Genomic DNA, 17,894 nt, shown 5'->3' with positions numbered 1-17,894 from the left:
CCTCAAATTATAAATTCTCAAAACTTGGAGTCACCAGTACAAATAATAAAAAGCAACAGGTCACTCTGATGCTATCTTTACCTGCTAATGGCCAAAAGTGGTTCATAAAGATCTTAATATTTTTATTATAAGAAGACATCTTCAAAATCTTTATGACATGAGAGAAAATGTTATATAATATTAGGGATAAATGTATACTACAGTTAGTTGGTAAAAAATTTGTATTTAATGTAGTGTTTCCTACATACTTCCATATTTCAAAAGCTGCAATTAATCTGATGGATGCTTGACAACTGATGACATCCAAGAACTGAGGAAATATTTTTCAGATTTCTGATAAAGAATTCATCTTTTACAGTGACATTCAATGTGACATTGGTATTTGCAATTGCTACATTCAGACAAGATGTGTAGGAGAGAAAACTACCTTGGACATTAAAATTGAGAACTTAGGTCTAGAAAGTGCTGTCAAGTTTCACTGAAACTGTGGTCACATCAGATAACAAAGAACATGGATGTATTAAGATGGTCAGGATATGGTAAGGAAATAAAAGGCAAGCAGATTTTCTTTGAAATGTACTTAGAATATTAACACAGTATTGTAAACTCACCAGGTATCTTTATCTAAATTGGCAACAAAAGTAAAATTCAAGCAAAGAAAAAATCTTGGTCATTTCAGCACTGCACATTTTTAAAATTTGTAGTATGGGTGGCTGTGGTGCTCAAATATTCTAACTTTATTCTTTCTTATAGTTGAAAGTCCTAGATTAATACATTGTCCACTAATTTCTGTTTATATTTACCCTAGATAATTCATACTAAATGAGGTAACAGTATCTCCCATGATGTATGAGGGAAAACAAAAGCAAAATGCATCAGATGGCTTGACTGATGAATAAACTATACAATATTCTGGGTCTGAATCTCTTTTTCAATTAGATTAAGACAAAAGAAGGCCTGGGAATTTGTTTCCCTTTGAAGCTTCTAAAAGGTTTGCCCTGAGTCCACATACTTCTGTGGAGTCATTGTATTGGAATGACTCGGTGACAAGGGAAGGGGAGGGTAGTCAAGATCTATTATGGTCAGGGCAGTATGCAAAATGAAGTTGATCTGAAAGACACAGGATAAAGTTACCTACTTAAACATAAAATTAACACATGATGGATCAAATTAAAAAGAGATAAGATATATCCACACACACCCATACACCTACCATGTTGCCCTCAAAAAAGTGAATGGCTTCCAGTTTGGTATGACCTGACTGTTGTAACCAGACTGAAAATATTAAATTATGTAGCCAGAGGATAATATTCAGTGTCTGAGAGGCATAGTTTTTCACTTTGACTCTAATACTAATCAAGGGAAGGGGTTTTGCCAATTAACTTGAGTATTTTAGCTCTTTCAGGTAAATAATTCCAATAGAGAAGAAAGCTTTTTAAGCTATACACAGTGAGGGATTCTGCTTAGCATCAACTAGCTCCTTTGCTCTGACTAGATTCTCATCAGCAAATTGGGGATAAAATTACTTTGCTAATGAAAATTAGCACTGTTTGTTCTTATAAAAAATAATTTGTGTTCAGGATTACGTATCAAATTCTTAATGAGTTTGGGTAATAATGATGATGGTGATGATGATGCATTAGGATGCTCTTGATTGCAAACAACAGGAACCCTATTCAAGAAAGTAAAGGGATTTTATTTTCTTACATAACAAGAAATTTCAAAGTATTTTGGCTCCAGCCGTGTTAGGCTCATGGATCCAATTCTTTCTTCCCAATGTTCTACCTGCCCTGTGTTATTAATAGCCCTCATGGCTGCAAGATGGCTGCATCTGTTCCCATCATTATATGCTCATACATTAGTCCCAGAAGTATACACATGTACGCATGTGTATGCATACACATAGATACTCACAGTACTACCTTCTTTTGTCTCTTTCTGAAACTTAAAATTTTCTCTGCACATGTTCCTCCAATCTTATAGGTCAGAACTGGATTGCATGGATGCTAAGCCAAGAGGAATAATATTAGCATGATTATCTTGGAATAAACTGTGTACAACTCCTGAGGCTGGGAATGGAGCTACCCTTTCAGCTGGCTGAAGTTCTTTATCTAGTGAGTAGCTAAGTGATGTGATTTAAACCCTGCCCATACAGGGCTCTGTGACTTTTTTTTTAAATTACTTCTATGATAGGATATAGTGGTATTAAAAGTACCTCGAAGACATCTCCTGAGTTCCACTTCCATCCTTCTGTTTTCCCCACTTTGTTACTTCGTTACTTCAACCACAGCATAATTACTGACACTCATCCATTGTGTGCCCCCCCCTTTTTTTTTTGGTCATTTTTGCTTAGTGGCAGGAGGACCTAAAACCACAAGTAGGGAGCCTCAGCAACCAATCTGAATTGTTGTGCCACTTATCAATATTCCTCCTTTGGGTACTAAGGCTTCTAAACCAGTACAGCCCAGAAATAAGAGAAGCAGAAAAACAAATTTTGTAAGTGGCTCACTAGTAAAACTAGAGTTGCAGATGCTTGGGCCTGCCTCATAGCCATTTCACTCTTTTCATTGCTTTTAGCATGTCAGTTCACAGTTGCTAAATCATGATAACTCTAAACCAATCTGGTAATCCCTTCTATTCTGTTCTCAATAGGTCTAGGAATGGTCATGTGATTCAGTCTGTCCGTTAGAAATCAGAAGTAGTGCACTGAGGGCTCCAGAAAAGATATTTACTTCCTGATAAGCATACGGAATTTGAGGAGAGTTTCTTTGTTTTGCCCCCTATCTTTGTGCTGAGGATACTTTCATATGAGAATGTGATACTTTGAGTGGTGGTGGCCAACTTATTATCAAAAGAAGGCAGAAGTCAACACACCTTGAGAATCTTTGATGAGATCAGTCTATCACTGAAATAACTCTGGGATACCCACCTCTGTGTCTCTTTGGAGGTAAATAAATATATACGGTTAAGCCACTATTAAACTGTCTGATCGTTCCAGCCCAAACACCCTATGTGATACATACAGGGAAAAGTGGGCAGTACATTTGCCAAACTTAAAAGCATCTTAATGGCCTGTCAGCCTTCGCTGAAAATACCCATGTTGCAAGAGATAACAGAGTTAGTATAGAGAATGAGCTATCAAGGATGAAGTGATAAATGAGCTGTATAAATTATTTGATATGAATACTTGTATCAACGTCTAAAGGTAATTATTTGAATTCAATATTTCTATCAGATTTTATTTTACAAAGTAACATTTTCCTTAACAAATGAGATGATAATCAAAATATAGAACATTCATAAATCTCTCAGTCTTTCAAGGTACAACTCTCAGTTTTAATTTTTTTTAAAATACTATCAGACAAAAGGAAAGAGAACAAATATAAATTCATAGACTTTCAAAAGAAAAAGGATTACTGGTAAAATAGACATCAGATAACTGTCAGTGAACAAGACGGTAGTCAAGCTAGCTGTCTATCCATTTAGGAACACATTTATTTACACATAGTTAAGATACAGATAATCCATACTAGCATATCATAGAACGTGTCCCCTGGAATGTTACTTTACCAAAGGAAAAAACAAAAGAAAAAGACACTGTCAAATAAATTTAACACTTTATCAAATAAATTTGAATGATACTACATACAACACATACTCACAATGTGCATCAGTGTATTAAAGACTTTGAAAAGTTATTTAAATAAGCCAACTAATCATAACCTATCATGGTCAAATTTATTAGACTTGGGAACTCCTTTGACTATGTCCTTTATCCTGTGGAATAATTATTCCAAAGAACACAGTTGGAAAATGATTATCTGTACATTCTGATGATACCAATCAGGGTTTTCTATCCCTAGGAATAAAAATAAAAGTTTTTTTCATCACTGTTGCTATGCTATGAAGTAATGGTAATGAACATTTTGCTGCTGTATACTGGAGCAGAAAGTCAGTAAGATTTAATATCTGAGTATAAACTCCTGAGGTCCTTTTTAAAATGGAGAACTACAAATTTCCCATTTATATTTTAGCTGGTCCAACAACAAAAAGATTACATTATCACAAAAATAAATTGTTTATGCATTTCCATCTAAAATGTGTGCACAGTTCCAATTTAAAATATTTCTCATAATAGATTCTATCCCAGATCAATCTAATAATTATGCATAAAATTATATGCATGTATGTGGGTCTTCCTTTATGAAGGTAAGAAAATTGTGCTTATATAGTTTAAGACTGCTTTTACTGACCCACATGGGAATATTATTATTTTTTTAAAGATTTATTTATTTATTTGAGAGAGAGAGAGCACGCGAACATGGTGGGGAGGGTGGGGCAGAGGAAGACTCTCCAGCAGACTCCCTGCTGAGGGGCTCAATCCCATAGAGCCTGAGATCATGACCTGAGCTGAAACCAAGAGTCCGATGCTCAACTGACTGAGCCACCCAGGCCTCCCAAGAATATTATTCAGTAACATTTTTTTAAACATATTTACACAAACAAAAATAAAACCTATTAACATATTGAAATTAAACCATGTCTGCTCCCAATTTTTTAGACTCCAAGTTTAAGAATAACTAAGTCGAGAAAATGTTTCATACTAAATGGAGTTCAGGGAATACAGCTAGTCGGTTGAGAAGTTAAATTACTTTATTACAATACGGCTAGCAGAATAAAATCAACACACGTAAGTTGTACATGCAGGGGAAATACAGCCTAACGTAAAGGGATGGTTTTTAGCACATTCCTCGACTAGAATGTGGTCACCTGCCACAAAGTACACAAGCTCATGCACAAGATCAAGACTTGACATACAGCTGAGATCACAAGATCATGCAGATAACAACAGCGTGCTAGAGAATCGTACCACAAGCTGTGCGGAAGTTCTCCCCCACCCCATGAGCCATTGCCAGCAGCCGCTGTGGAGTTGGTTACCCATATCCGTGACATGAACGGTGTCCTTTGGAGAATCTTGTTCCCTGTGGCTGTAAGTATTCTCATTTTTATAATATTTTAATGATGCTTGCTATCAAAATGATAAGTACAGAACTAGAAATTATGGAAAAGTAGACTTTTTGTAATACTGAACAATTATACACATCTGACCTCAGGTAGTTACAATAAATGACACTTACATTTACACATATCATCAAAACTAATTTACTTCTCAGGCTTAAATGGACCCAAAATAACACATCTGATGATAGTGCTTCAATGGGGTGGGGTGGAAATATCAACCTCCAAAAAGTACTTCCTGATTTCTAGTGCTCAAAAATCTTGGCAAGAGTCATTCTAAGACCTGGCTAAAGTATGACTCATACAGATAAGTTCTATATAAAAACATCTATTAGGATAACTCTTTCAATTACATGATTTAATTCTGAAGGCTTGACTTGGATAAACAACCAAGTTGCTATTATTTATATTAGTCAACGAAATAAAATATAGAATATAGTTGTTAAAATACTTTCCCTCATTTCTCTGCATCTACAAGTATTTATTTCAATGTCCTTCTTTGCGTATTTATAACCTAGGTGCATTCTGGTAAAGACAGGATTCTATTTTGCTATCAGATCACACTTGCTAAGCTACTGATGTTCATAAAAGCATAGAATCAGAATTCTGGAACCACAAGTCACTCTGAAAGGTTCAGTTCTATGCCTCTTGACAGCACTGTGTGCCCCTTTCAGAATAGTGAATTCAACACTTCTGGAATGCTCTAGGATATCTTTAAGTTCGGCAAGGGAGTGAGTAAGAAGAAAATACAGCCAACTCTCAGTAACAATGGAAGGTAGGATGGATAAGTAAAATCTGAAAACCTAAAAATCTTATTTTAATTAATAACTTCAATCCCCTCTCTTAGAAAAGATTCAAGTTAAAAATTTTTTTTAAAGTTTTGTTAGATAAGAAGAGGTCTTTTAATTTTATCTTTTTTCTCTGCCCACCCCTCCAAACACAGCTCTAGAGGAGGTGTAACAAGAACTCTATAGTCTGATATGTGTAGCAAAGATGGAAACATATTTTGACATCTAGCTTTTCCAATTTAGATATTTAAAACTATCCATATCATATTCTAGTATAAGAGGGCCTATCTGTGGTTTCATCTTTGCATAAAAATGATGGCTTTATAATTTGTTTTAAAAACTGGTACTCTTTTAGCAAGGAATGACTACTTACCATAATCAATATCAGCAGTTACATCCAACTTTTCTGACTTGGTAAATCTACAACTCAGTACTTACCAAGTTATACTTTCCTTAGAATGTAACATTTGTAAGTGATATGAATTAAAGATGACAGTTTTGCTCATTATCAGTATAATTCATGACAGGAACCAGAATGCCTTGATAAATTGGGCATAATAAGACTGGGGCTTGTAATAGCTGCCTTTCCTTATGTATCTAAAGTAATATACTGTACTAGGTTCTCCAGTAATCATCATTAGACTAATGCAATTTATGTACCTTATTATAAAGTTATTACAAAGTTTGTCATATGAACTGTTTTAATTAGCTACAAGCAATGTCAAATTCTAATAAACAGAATAATGAAGGCTTTGAAACCAGGCCATTCTTCAAACATGTAAGTGTAGAAGAATCTCTTGTACAGAGTAGCTATGCTGTAGTGCAAGATCAAAAGTGACACGCTTACTGTTGCTATATATTTAGAAGGAACAGAACTTGGATTTGACCAAAAATAAAGTAAAAACAAGTGTATTTTATAATAAAATGCATCAGAAAAAACTTAAATCAAGGCATAAGTTACAAAACCTAAGTTTGACAGCTTATCTATTCATTTGCCTTCTAAATTAAGTATCAGTCCTCTATTCAATCTGAACGTCAAAACTCTTATTAAACAGTAGTGAGAGAACAAATTTCTTCGTTTAAATATTTATACCAGGCTTTATAATATATATATTTTGTTATATTTGTGGGGCTAAGGCTTAACTGATAATGGATGGTATATCAGTAAAGCTTTGCAATGGTGTTATATTTCTTAATTGTATACAAGGAAAAGTTAAGAAATCATATGTAATAAGTAAAAATCAATTTAATTTTTAAAATGTCATTTGTATTACATGCATATTTTTAAAATCAGTATTTGTTTAATATTCAAATATTTTACATGGGGGAAACAGGTTTTTAATTATAACATAGCAAAAGGTAAGATATTTAAAAAAAATATTTGACTGCATAATTTAAATAGTCCTTAATACCTCTACAACAAATGAAAAAAAGTTGGTTTTTGAAAATTAAATTAAAATAACTGCCAGTTAAATTTTTCCACAGAAAAGAATTCACCTAGAAGTAGTAGTTCTAAGTGCTGTATTAGGTTTCTAAGAATAAGCCTAGCAGACATTTAAACATTTCTGAGGAAAAAAAAAAACAAAAAACATTTCTGAGAATCTGTACCTTTCTAGGATATATACAAAAATGAGAATAGGGAAAATAAAATAGTGAAAGAATGGTCTTCATATTTTGATTTTTTGATAAAATTATTCAGTTTTATGACAATCTATAAGCAGTTTCTAGGGCAACATGGACTGTTAAAGGCATTATGAAGACAACATTTTGATGTATCACAAATGAACAATGTCCTTTGTGATCGTCTCTGATAAAAGTAGCATCGTTACTAAATAGAAAAATAAAACAGGAAGAAAATGCTGCAGATAAAATTTGATGACCATATTCTGTGCTCTCCACAAACAATGTAGTCATATTTTAATCAGGTCCAGTAGAGGACTGCATATATGTCATGGAAGCTGCCACACAACATGAGCAGGTGGAAAGATTTAAAATGTGAGCTGGTAAGGTAAAGAGAAATGACTGTTATATAGCATTAACTTTACTTAGCGGGCTTCTCAGTGATTTCTTCATTGAAAAGGAATATTCAACGACTTGTTACTTTACTTGCAAGTTTATTATATCGGAAAACTGCAGTAAGATAGTAACAAAGTTCAACTATTTCAAATATTCACATTCTTCACTTACCTCCTCTGGGTTAGCATTAAAGGTGAGGCTGCCTTCATCCAGCTGCATATACAATTTTCTGAAAGAAAATCCTAGAGGTGGGTTCTTATTATATATGGAACAGTGACCCCAAGTGGATTTACATAACCTATAAAAGATAAAATCAGACAAGAAAACATTACTATATTTAATTTCCTAAGTTAAACATGTACACACATGATAAAATAGTAACATGAAATTTATAGCTCAAAAGTTGAAAATGTTTAATTCCGTACTTGTTTTTTATTTGTTTACTAGAGTATGATCAACAAATGCTTTCAATTTAGCAACTCTGATAGTACTTAATAAACACAAGTTGAAGATTAATAATATTCCTGAGTACTATTTGAAGTTAAATAGAAAATATTACTAATAATATTACTACTAATAATAGCAATGATAGCTATTAATATATAACATTTACCCAGTGCTTACTAGATGTTAGGCACTATTTAAAACATTATACTAGTATTAACTTACTTTTAATCTTTACAACAATGCTATGATGTTGGTGCTGAAGATAAAGAGACACAGACACAGTAAAAGATAAAAGAGTTGACCTGAACCCAAGGAGTGTTACTCCAGAACTAGAAATCTTAACCAAGAAGCTAAACAGGATTAAGTAACTATGATCCGTTGCAAAGTAAAGTTGAATGGGGGCAAAGATCGCTAGGTAGGGGGAGAACTTTGTTTTTTTTTTTTTAACAATATACATATTGATAACAGGCAAAATAAACATAGAAATTATGCTATTAACTTCAGGACATACGTCAAAAGCTGTGTATGACATTAAGAGTAGCTGTTTTAAGATGCTGCTTCAAAACACTGTTTTTTTTTTTTTTACCATCACAGTGATACATGATTGTTTAAAAATCCTGTGAAACCTAAAATGCTAATAGTTCATATAAAACATACTGAAATCAGAGGGGGAGACGAACCATGAGAGACTATGGACTGAAATCGGAGGGGGAGACGAACCATGAGAGACTATGGACTCTGAGAAACAAACTGAGGGTTCTAGAGGGGAGGGGGGTGGGAGGATGGGTTAGCCTGGTGATGGGTATTAAAGAGGGCACGTACTGAATGGAGCACTGGGTGTTATATGCAAACAACGAATCATGGAACACTACATCATAAACTAATGATGTAATGTATGGTGATCAACATAATAAAAAAAATACTGATTTTTGCAGTTTGGGATAGTTGTGTCCAACTCTCTACAAAGGCATTAGCTACTGGTTATTATTTGAAAGCTAAAGTTTTATCTCATTTTATCTTATTATAATGCCTAGAAATTCTGGATCATTAGACCATAGATCATTAAATATAAGTGCATTACTCTAGAGATACAGAGAATACTGCAATTATATTTTAGTACACTTTTAATGACTATCTCAAAATTATCTGATTTGTGTGTTCACAAACACCTACTTGTAGTGATATTAAAATAGCTTCATTTTCTGATATTAATTATTGATTTTTGACTCAAATTTCATGTCACACACATACAGTGTATAGGGTAACAAGAAAGTTACTGTCTCAGCCTGTAACATCAAAAACTGTGAGGATAGTGGGTAAAATATGTAATTTAATGAGAATATCTTCTTAATATTTATATCCTTGCATTATTTTTACCAATCAAATGAAATCCCTGATTCTAAAATAGTGGGTTTAGGAGTTTGTTTAGAAAATTATCAGTATTTTAGCAGAACCTTTAGTCCTATAGCTTTTGACTTTTATTATTGAGCTATGTGAAAATAACAGAACCTCTCAACATTAAAAAGTATTTGACACATCTACAGTTAAAATAAAAACTAAGCTGGCCTTCCATTTAAAATAGAAGCAATTTATCACTAAGGAAAAAAAAAAAACAAGTGTCATAAAAATAGGCATAATTATGTGGTAACAATAAAGGAAGCATTTCTTTCAGAAATACACACCCAGATTTAAATCCCAGATAAAGAGGACATTCTGATTGAGTTCAGATAACTTAGAAATAAACTTTTTTTCTCAGAGTTCAAATACAGGATTACAAATTAAGTTTTCTGGTAATACTAAAATGCAGAAATTTTAAATAAATAATGAGCCAGTGTTAAAGTATTTTTATTTCTTCTTTTACCAATTAAGAAATTAATAACCATAAACACTACTAAGTTCCTCTCACTTTCACAGTACCTTCGCTATAACAAGACAATGAGAGAGTAACAGGGTCATGCTTATGATTTTTATTTATTTAGATGTTGAGAAATTAACTATATATTTAATACTGTAATTCTGTAGCATCAGAAAGCCTGCATTAGAAATATTATTGTTGGTAATACATTTTTACTAAAGTTTGGTTATTTGGATAATTTATGAATTCTCTCAATTAGATTTTCATTTAGAAATTATTTAAAGTCACAAAAAGGCCTTTGTTTTTAGACATGTTTTAAATCACTAGAAATGAGATTTAAATAAACCTTAGATACTACAAAGTTCAAGATCCAAAGATTCTTCTAAGTTTGGTAACATATTTACAACTCAAGTATATGATGCTATTTAAGGAGTACCTGAAGTTACATGGATTCTATTCCAAACATTCGTAAATTTATAGGTTAAATTTAAACTGATAGAATCACTGCTACAATTTCTATAGTCTACTTTCACTTCAGCAAGCAGATTATCTCCTTGCATTCTACTATTTTCCTACTTCATTGATGAAATGTTGGTTAGAAAAAATAAAAAATAGATGAAACATTCACCACAGTTTATATTAACAAGCACCTCTGTGATAGAAGTATATAAATTAGTAAGCACACAATCTTCACTTGGGAAGCACAAACTACCAGGGGTGTGAACACTTTAAGTTTTGGATTATAAATTCTCACTTGTATGTTTTTTTAGATATTTTATTATTTTGTTAGGTAATCTCTACATCTAATGTGCGGCTTGAACTTACAACCCTGAGATCAAGAGTTAGTTGCATGCTCTACCGACTGAGGCAGGCAGGCACCCCAACAGCTTGTATTTCTAGAATAAACTGGCACCTCTTCATTGGTAACTTCTCTTCTAACTGTAAAGTCATTTCCTTTATACTGTCCTTCTTTTCCCAATATCAAATTTGACTGTGATGATGACTCATTATCTTTCCGGGTTTTAATAAAGAACAAGTCAAAATACAAACCAAGGTTAAAAAGAAATACATCATAATACATTTATATATATATTATAAAAATAACATTTAAGCATGATTGTGTTTAGAGATATCTGAATTAAAGATGTTACGATGAACTTACCCTTGCCAGAGAAGTTCATCATTCGCAAGGTCCTGCCAAACACATGAAGCTAAGCAGAGGTCAGTTGCATTCAGGTAGGACAAGATGGTAAAGCTTAGCTCAGGGGGCAACATTTCCAAATTAATGAATCCTTCTTGTTCTTTAGATTTCCGTGCCTTCAAAAGATGATATATATCAATGCCTCCTTGGACCTGTTTACGATGACTGGTGTTAGAAATGTTGTTGGCAGCCATCCTCCTGCTCTGCTCTCTGCTGAGGTAGCCTTGTTCACTATAACCTTCTTGCTGTAGCTGCTGGTTTCTGGCCACTCTCCACAGCCCCTGACCCATCTGCAAGCCTGGGAGAAAGCCAGAATGTAGTAAGGTCAACTGTGACACGAAGCATTAATTTACCAGAATTAACATTCCTCATTAAAGCACATTAAAAGGAGTGGTATAGGGCGCCTGGGTGGATCAGCTGGTTAAGCGACTGCCTTCAGCTCAGGTCATGATCCTGGAGTCCCTGGATCGAGTCCCGCATCGGGCTCCCTGCTCGGCAGGGAGCCTGCTTCTGCCTCTGACCCTCCCCCCTCTCATGTGCTCTCTCTCAGTCTCTCTCTCTCAAATAAATAAATAAAATTAAAAAAAAAAAGGAGTGGTATATTACAAAGAATAGCTGGAACATCCTCAGTACAAAACTTGGACAGAGAAAGTTGCAGAAATCTTTGATTTGATCATCACCTTTATCCCAGTTTGCTAACTACTTTTAGAGTCCACAGGTGACATAATCATTTTTCACATGGTAAGATTTAAAAGTTACTGATGTCCTAAAGACTCTTACAAGTTATAATTATGTGGACTTATGGGCCAGTATTAAATACAGCTCTGATCAGAGCACAGGGCTTTAGTTAAAAGGCCTCTAGACCCTGCTTTTTATCACAACTCAGGCTAAGCTAAGCTAGTCCCTTTTAACCAAACTCCCAGATGCATAACAGCTGTGAAACAGGCTTTTCCTTTAATTCTGCCAGTCTACACTTAAGTTGTAGACTGTAATAAAATGTAACATAGGCCCTGAAGTCTAATTCAGAAACCTTATAAATTAGACACCTAGAATTCCATGATAAATAGCTTAGTAATGACTATTTGGTTTCGTTGTTGCTTTAAATAAAAATCATAATTTAGACTAATTTTCCAGTTCTTCTCCACACAGCCCTGTGGATTCCTCAGCGGTACCTGTGAAAAGGTAGAAAAGAGCATACTCCAGTCTCCTCTACCTTCATTTGACCTCCAACCAGAGTGGCTCTACATTTATCTGTTAAGAAATGCTGGACTGCCTAGTATACAAATATTAGGAAACTACTGGCCTAGACTTCCTATTTGATCTTGACTTTTTTTTTTTTAAAGGATTTTATTTATTTATTTGACAGAGAGAGAGAGACGGCATGAGAGGGAACACAAGCAGGGGGAGCGGGAGAGGGCATATGATCTTCCCACTGAGCAGGGAGCCTGATGCAAGGCTCGATCCCAGGACCCTGGGATCATGACCTGAGCCGAAGGCAGACGCTTAACGACTGAGCCCCCCAGGTGCCCCTGATCTTGGCTTTAAAATAAGTAACTTTTCCTAGGCAAATAAATTCATAGAGAAACATGAAATCAGGAAGAGCTATTAACTAATATAGATACTTCCACGATCTCTTTTCCAAACAAAATATTCTTGTTTTATAAATCTGAGTTGACTACTAATATGTGTGTGCATGTAATTTAAAAATGGGGGGATTGATTTTCATATAAAATCATTAAAATAAATTTCATAGCATGGGCTATCTATAAAATAGTTTTAATTAACTGTTTATAATGAGAACTAACAAAAAAAGAAAGGAAAAAAAAACTCCAGAGGTGACTGGAAATTTTAAAAAATTATTAGGAATTTCAAAGAATGTCAAAGATGCATTTTTTCAGTATTCAAAAAGGTATGTTCCACATGTATATTTACTGAGTTATTGGCTATTATTTGGATAATGACCACTGTAACGGGTTACTTGTTGATCAGAACAGAAAAACAGTCCAGGATAATTTTTCACTCTTCTTTACAGTGAACTGCTTGGAATCCCAAGAGCTTAAGGTATAAAGGGATGGGGAGTTCAAAGAGAAGGAACATATTAATAGTTTTTAAATGTGGGGAAATTAATTTTTTACAAAGAAACCACAAAAAAATAATCTTTTATCCCTAAAATACACACCACAATGGTAGCAGTTCTTAAATTAGTGATTAGGCTATAAGTTAAATTTGTATTTTTAATATAGGATATTAAAAGATTGAAAAGACAAGACACAGAGCCAGAGAAAATATGTGCAAAACACTTATCTGACAAAGGACTGGAATCTAAAATATACAAAGAACTCTTAAAATTCAACAATAAGAAAACAACCCACTTAAAAATTTGCAAAAGATCAACAGATGTCTCACCAAAAAATATTTATAGGTAGTAAATAAACATATGAAAAGACACTCCACATCATGTGTTATTCTACAATCTCAAATCAAAACAACGAGATAATAAATACTACACATACATTAGAATGCTTGAAATCCAAAACACTGACAACACCAAGTGCAGACAAAGGTGTGGGAATGCAAAATGGTACAGTCACTTTGGAAAACAGTCTGGCAGTTTCTTTTACCATATGATCTGGCATTTGTGATCCCTGGTATTTACCCAAGTAAGTTGAAAACTTAGTCCACATAAAAATCTGTACACAAATGTTTGTAACATCTTTATTCTAATTACCAAAACTTGTAAGCAACCAAGATATTCTTCAATAGGTCAATGGATAAACTGTGGTACATACATACAGTGAAATATTTAGAACTACAAGAACTGAGCTATGAAGCCATGAAAAGACATGGAGGAAACTTAAAATGCATATTACTAAGAGAAAGAAAATGATCTAAAAAGGCTACATAATGTATGATTCCAATTATTTGACATTCTGGAAGAGGCAAACTATAGAGAGAGTAAAAATGATTAACAGAAAACATAAAGATTATCAACAAAAATTTGTAAGGAATTTTAAGTTTGCTAAATGTTTAAACAAAGCCATATCATATTACAACGTAAGTATAATTTAATTGACACAAATTTAACATTTTAAGATTCAAAATCATAAAGAAAGGTATTTTATTTCCATCATGGCTATTTCCCTGTTTATCATAGCAAGAAAATATCTAGAAGCACACTGCTTGCTAAGGTCATTTAGCATATCTTGTCCCTTTTTTGATGATCAGATTTATTTTTCTCTTTTGTTTTTGTACCACTAAAGGTAAATAATACAACATGGTAACTATAATGTTTGCAGTCTCAAGATTTAAAGCATTTAATATCAATTTCTGTGTATTTCCCCTGCAGCATCTTTCTGGCTAAGCAGCTGTTAAGCAGCTGTTGTTATTCTCAGGGATGTTGCTAGGGAACACAGAATCAGGGTGATTTCCCTAGGCTCTGGACTTTAATGGGGAATCACTTAAATTGAGCACTGGATAATGTGATTCAGAAAGCATCCGGCAGGTAGAAAGAGGTAAAGCTAGCAGCTGGCTCTTGGAGGGGGAAAAAAAAAACTTGATGTGGAGGGTGGAAGTTTGAGGTTCATGTACACATAATTCAGAGAAAGGAAACTGCATTTTCTATTCTCCTACTGATGAGTAATACAACAAATTGCCCTTTTGGAATGTACCTTTCCCTTTAAAGCAGTTCTTCATACTGGGCAAAAACAGAGTATGATAAACCTCTTGAGGAAGCTTAATATCATAAATTTATGCTTTGGGGAAAGGAAAGGGTGTTTATAGAGTTCCATCCCCATCCTCCTTAGGGTAACAGTGATGTGAAATGTGGGTGGAACTGTCAGAAAAGTGATAGAACTCTCAAAACGACATGATATCCATTGCAGAAGCTGTAGAGTAAGTCATGGAGGGAGCATAATGTTGTGGACTCTGAAATCGAACAGACTTGAGTTTAAATTCTGACTCCACTGGTTATTACTTACAAGATCTTGGGGAATTCGACTATTCTAAGCTTTAGTTTCTTCATATGTAATGTGATAATTTGCATATTACATAATAATATCTATACTTCAAAAGGTTGTTATATTGGGAATGAGATAATGCATATAAGTTCATTCCACAGCTACAAAAATATTAGCTATTTGTTGTGACAAGATCATATTTTCATAAAATGAAAATGAGAAGAACTTGGTAAAATTTAATACTTCAGTTGTGCAGATGTTATGCCTGCTGAATAAACTCATTTGTTCATATTGATACACACAATTCTTCATCTCCTTTAGTTACTTGATATTTCAGCCATGGTTATTCTTTTGCTCATAAATGTAGTTCTTTTATAATTGATGGCCAAACCAACCAAACAAACCCAAACCTGAAAAACAAAAAAGCCTGTATTATGTTTCACAAAAAATTTAAAACCTCAGCATGTATTATGATAGTGCCAATAACAATGGCATGAAACAGATTCTTGTGTTATTATTAGTAATGTGTCAACATCTGGCTCTACAAGATACAAAATACGGCAGTTTCATGCTGGGCTCTTACATGATTTCAAAATTCTTTAAAATAGGTATTTGAACTGAATCAGAATCTGACTTCAAAGTATACAGTCTTCAGATTTCTTATTAAAGTTTTAATAAAATCTTAGTATAAAGATTTTCAAAATTAAAACATAACATTATAAAAGTTATAGTACTCTGTCATTTGTGCCAGGAATTCAGCCCAAAAAATACCAAGCTGCATAGTGGAATCATTGAATATTCAGAGTTTCAAATTGAAAAAAATTAAACACAAAAGTATTTTTTTGTATTTGAAATGAATAGTTTTGTTGTAAATATGGATTTTTGTGATGAAATCACTGCTGATAATTTGTTCACTCAAAACAGGTTGAGGAATATAGATACTTCTAGGAAACAATGCTCTTATAAGAGCATAGTTAGTCTATTTCATGTACAAATAAAAGAAATATGGTCAATTCTTGTAATTCCTGGTAGTTATGCTCTATAAAGTCACTACAGTGAATTAGCCAGTACTGAACCACTGTTCCTAAGAGATACGCGGCGTTAGGTTCCTGCAAGCTCCTGGCTACATTTTTGCCAACTGATCAATACATAATCTTGTTTTATGAGTGTTTCTGTTTAAAGACACCTTGTTTAATATACACTGTTGATTCATTATCACTGAACTCACCAAAGCTGATCAGAGCTCATCTAACACAGGCATTTTCTCTCTAAAGAACCATCACACTTAGGTTCTTGCACTTAGGATGCTACACAGCACTTCAGCAGTAAGCGTGGGGCCATTTTAAACAGTGAAATCATCAACAAAAAAGCACAAACATGTAAAAAATGTGCCACTAAATAGATTACAAAAAGGACACTTGTTCACTATATGAGAGCTAAAACAAGAGAGCAGAACATTGCCTTATTTGACCTTACGTGGGAAGAGCATGTCAGCGACACAAATTTTCTGCAGGTCTGTACATGTCTGAGAATGACTGTGAAAGTGCCAAAAGTGTTGATTTGGGGGATAAACATAAATTTTAGTGAGCAGAAGACTTCACAAATACAAAATCTGCAAATAAGAAAGATCGACTGTAATTAATACAATTTAAAATGCCCGATGCCTTTTCCTCCAAATTTGAATTTATTTTGTTTAAAGTTTATCATGTTCAGAGGATTTATAAAATTCTAAGGACCTTTAAAATGAAAGCAAAGATATTTTCTCTTGTTCTCCAAAGTTAGAAACAGTGCTTCACTATTTCTCAGCTGATGGAAATAATTAAAATTTCATAATTCTGTAGGTTACAGAGGAGAAATTATTCCAACAGAAATTCCATATAAGATTTCAAAGTTGAAACTCCTCCCTCCAGAGAAGAGAAAAAATTATGGGGGGAAAAAAAACCAAGGCAATTAGGATGCTATATTTTCTTATTTTTCAGAATGATAATGATTGATAATTATAAACAAAGATTTAGATACTATTTGTAAGTTTAAATTTACATTTTATGGAGAATGAGTAATGCAAAATAAAATAAATCTCAGAACTCCTTTTTAAGTTGGATGAAGAATCTCAAAGCAATGGCCAAACATGCAAATGAATATTATTCAAGAATTTCTATTTTCCTGGAATTATGCAAACATACCTATCAATTTAATTAATTTCGATAATTTTCATACAGTAGTCAAGTAATGCTCCCTATGTCTCAGAGCTATTACATTCTGTTTTTGTGTAAGGGCCAAATATTTATGTTCAATTCTGTACTGCTTGCACAAGTACTCATGTATTTAAGTGCGTGTATATGCAAATGTCTCACATGGATAGAAGACTCAAAAGCCTGGCACTCCTGGTTATGGGATGGGTAACTCAACTGAACAGCTCTGAACAATCAGTGGCAGTGTGGATAAATATGTCACATTAGGTGAACAAGACAGCTATTAATCTCATGCATAAGGAATTTCGTATTTTTGTTTATTATCTTACATTTCAAATTTAACATTGTGTTCCTAAAGTCTTATGCTACCATGGAACAGTAGCTAGGATAACATAAATGGAAATTAACATGACTTTAGGA

At 33.6% G+C, this 17,894-nt stretch overlaps 1 protein-coding gene across 1 annotated transcript in view; it reads right to left on the bottom strand.

Annotated features, from left to right (window-relative positions):
• Positions 1-17,894, bottom strand: part of FBXO8 (F-box protein 8) — a 47,888-nt gene that overhangs the window by 15,511 nt on the left and 14,483 nt on the right. Inside the window, exons 2-3 of the mRNA XM_021698723.2 lie at positions 11,288-11,624; positions 7,995-8,121 (exon numbers count right to left, since the gene is read on the bottom strand). Coding sequence (XP_021554398.1) covers positions 7,995-8,121; positions 11,288-11,616 — 456 coding nt within the window. The 5' untranslated portion in view covers positions 11,617-11,624. The remainder of the gene's footprint in view (positions 1-7,994; positions 8,122-11,287; positions 11,625-17,894) is intronic.

Source organism: Neomonachus schauinslandi, chromosome 2, assembly GCF_002201575.2.
Source record: "Neomonachus schauinslandi chromosome 2, ASM220157v2, whole genome shotgun sequence".
NCBI lineage: Eukaryota > Metazoa > Chordata > Mammalia > Carnivora > Phocidae > Neomonachus > Neomonachus schauinslandi.
Note: the sequence above shows the minus strand (reverse complement) of the source record. Positions and strands in the feature narration are given on the sequence as shown.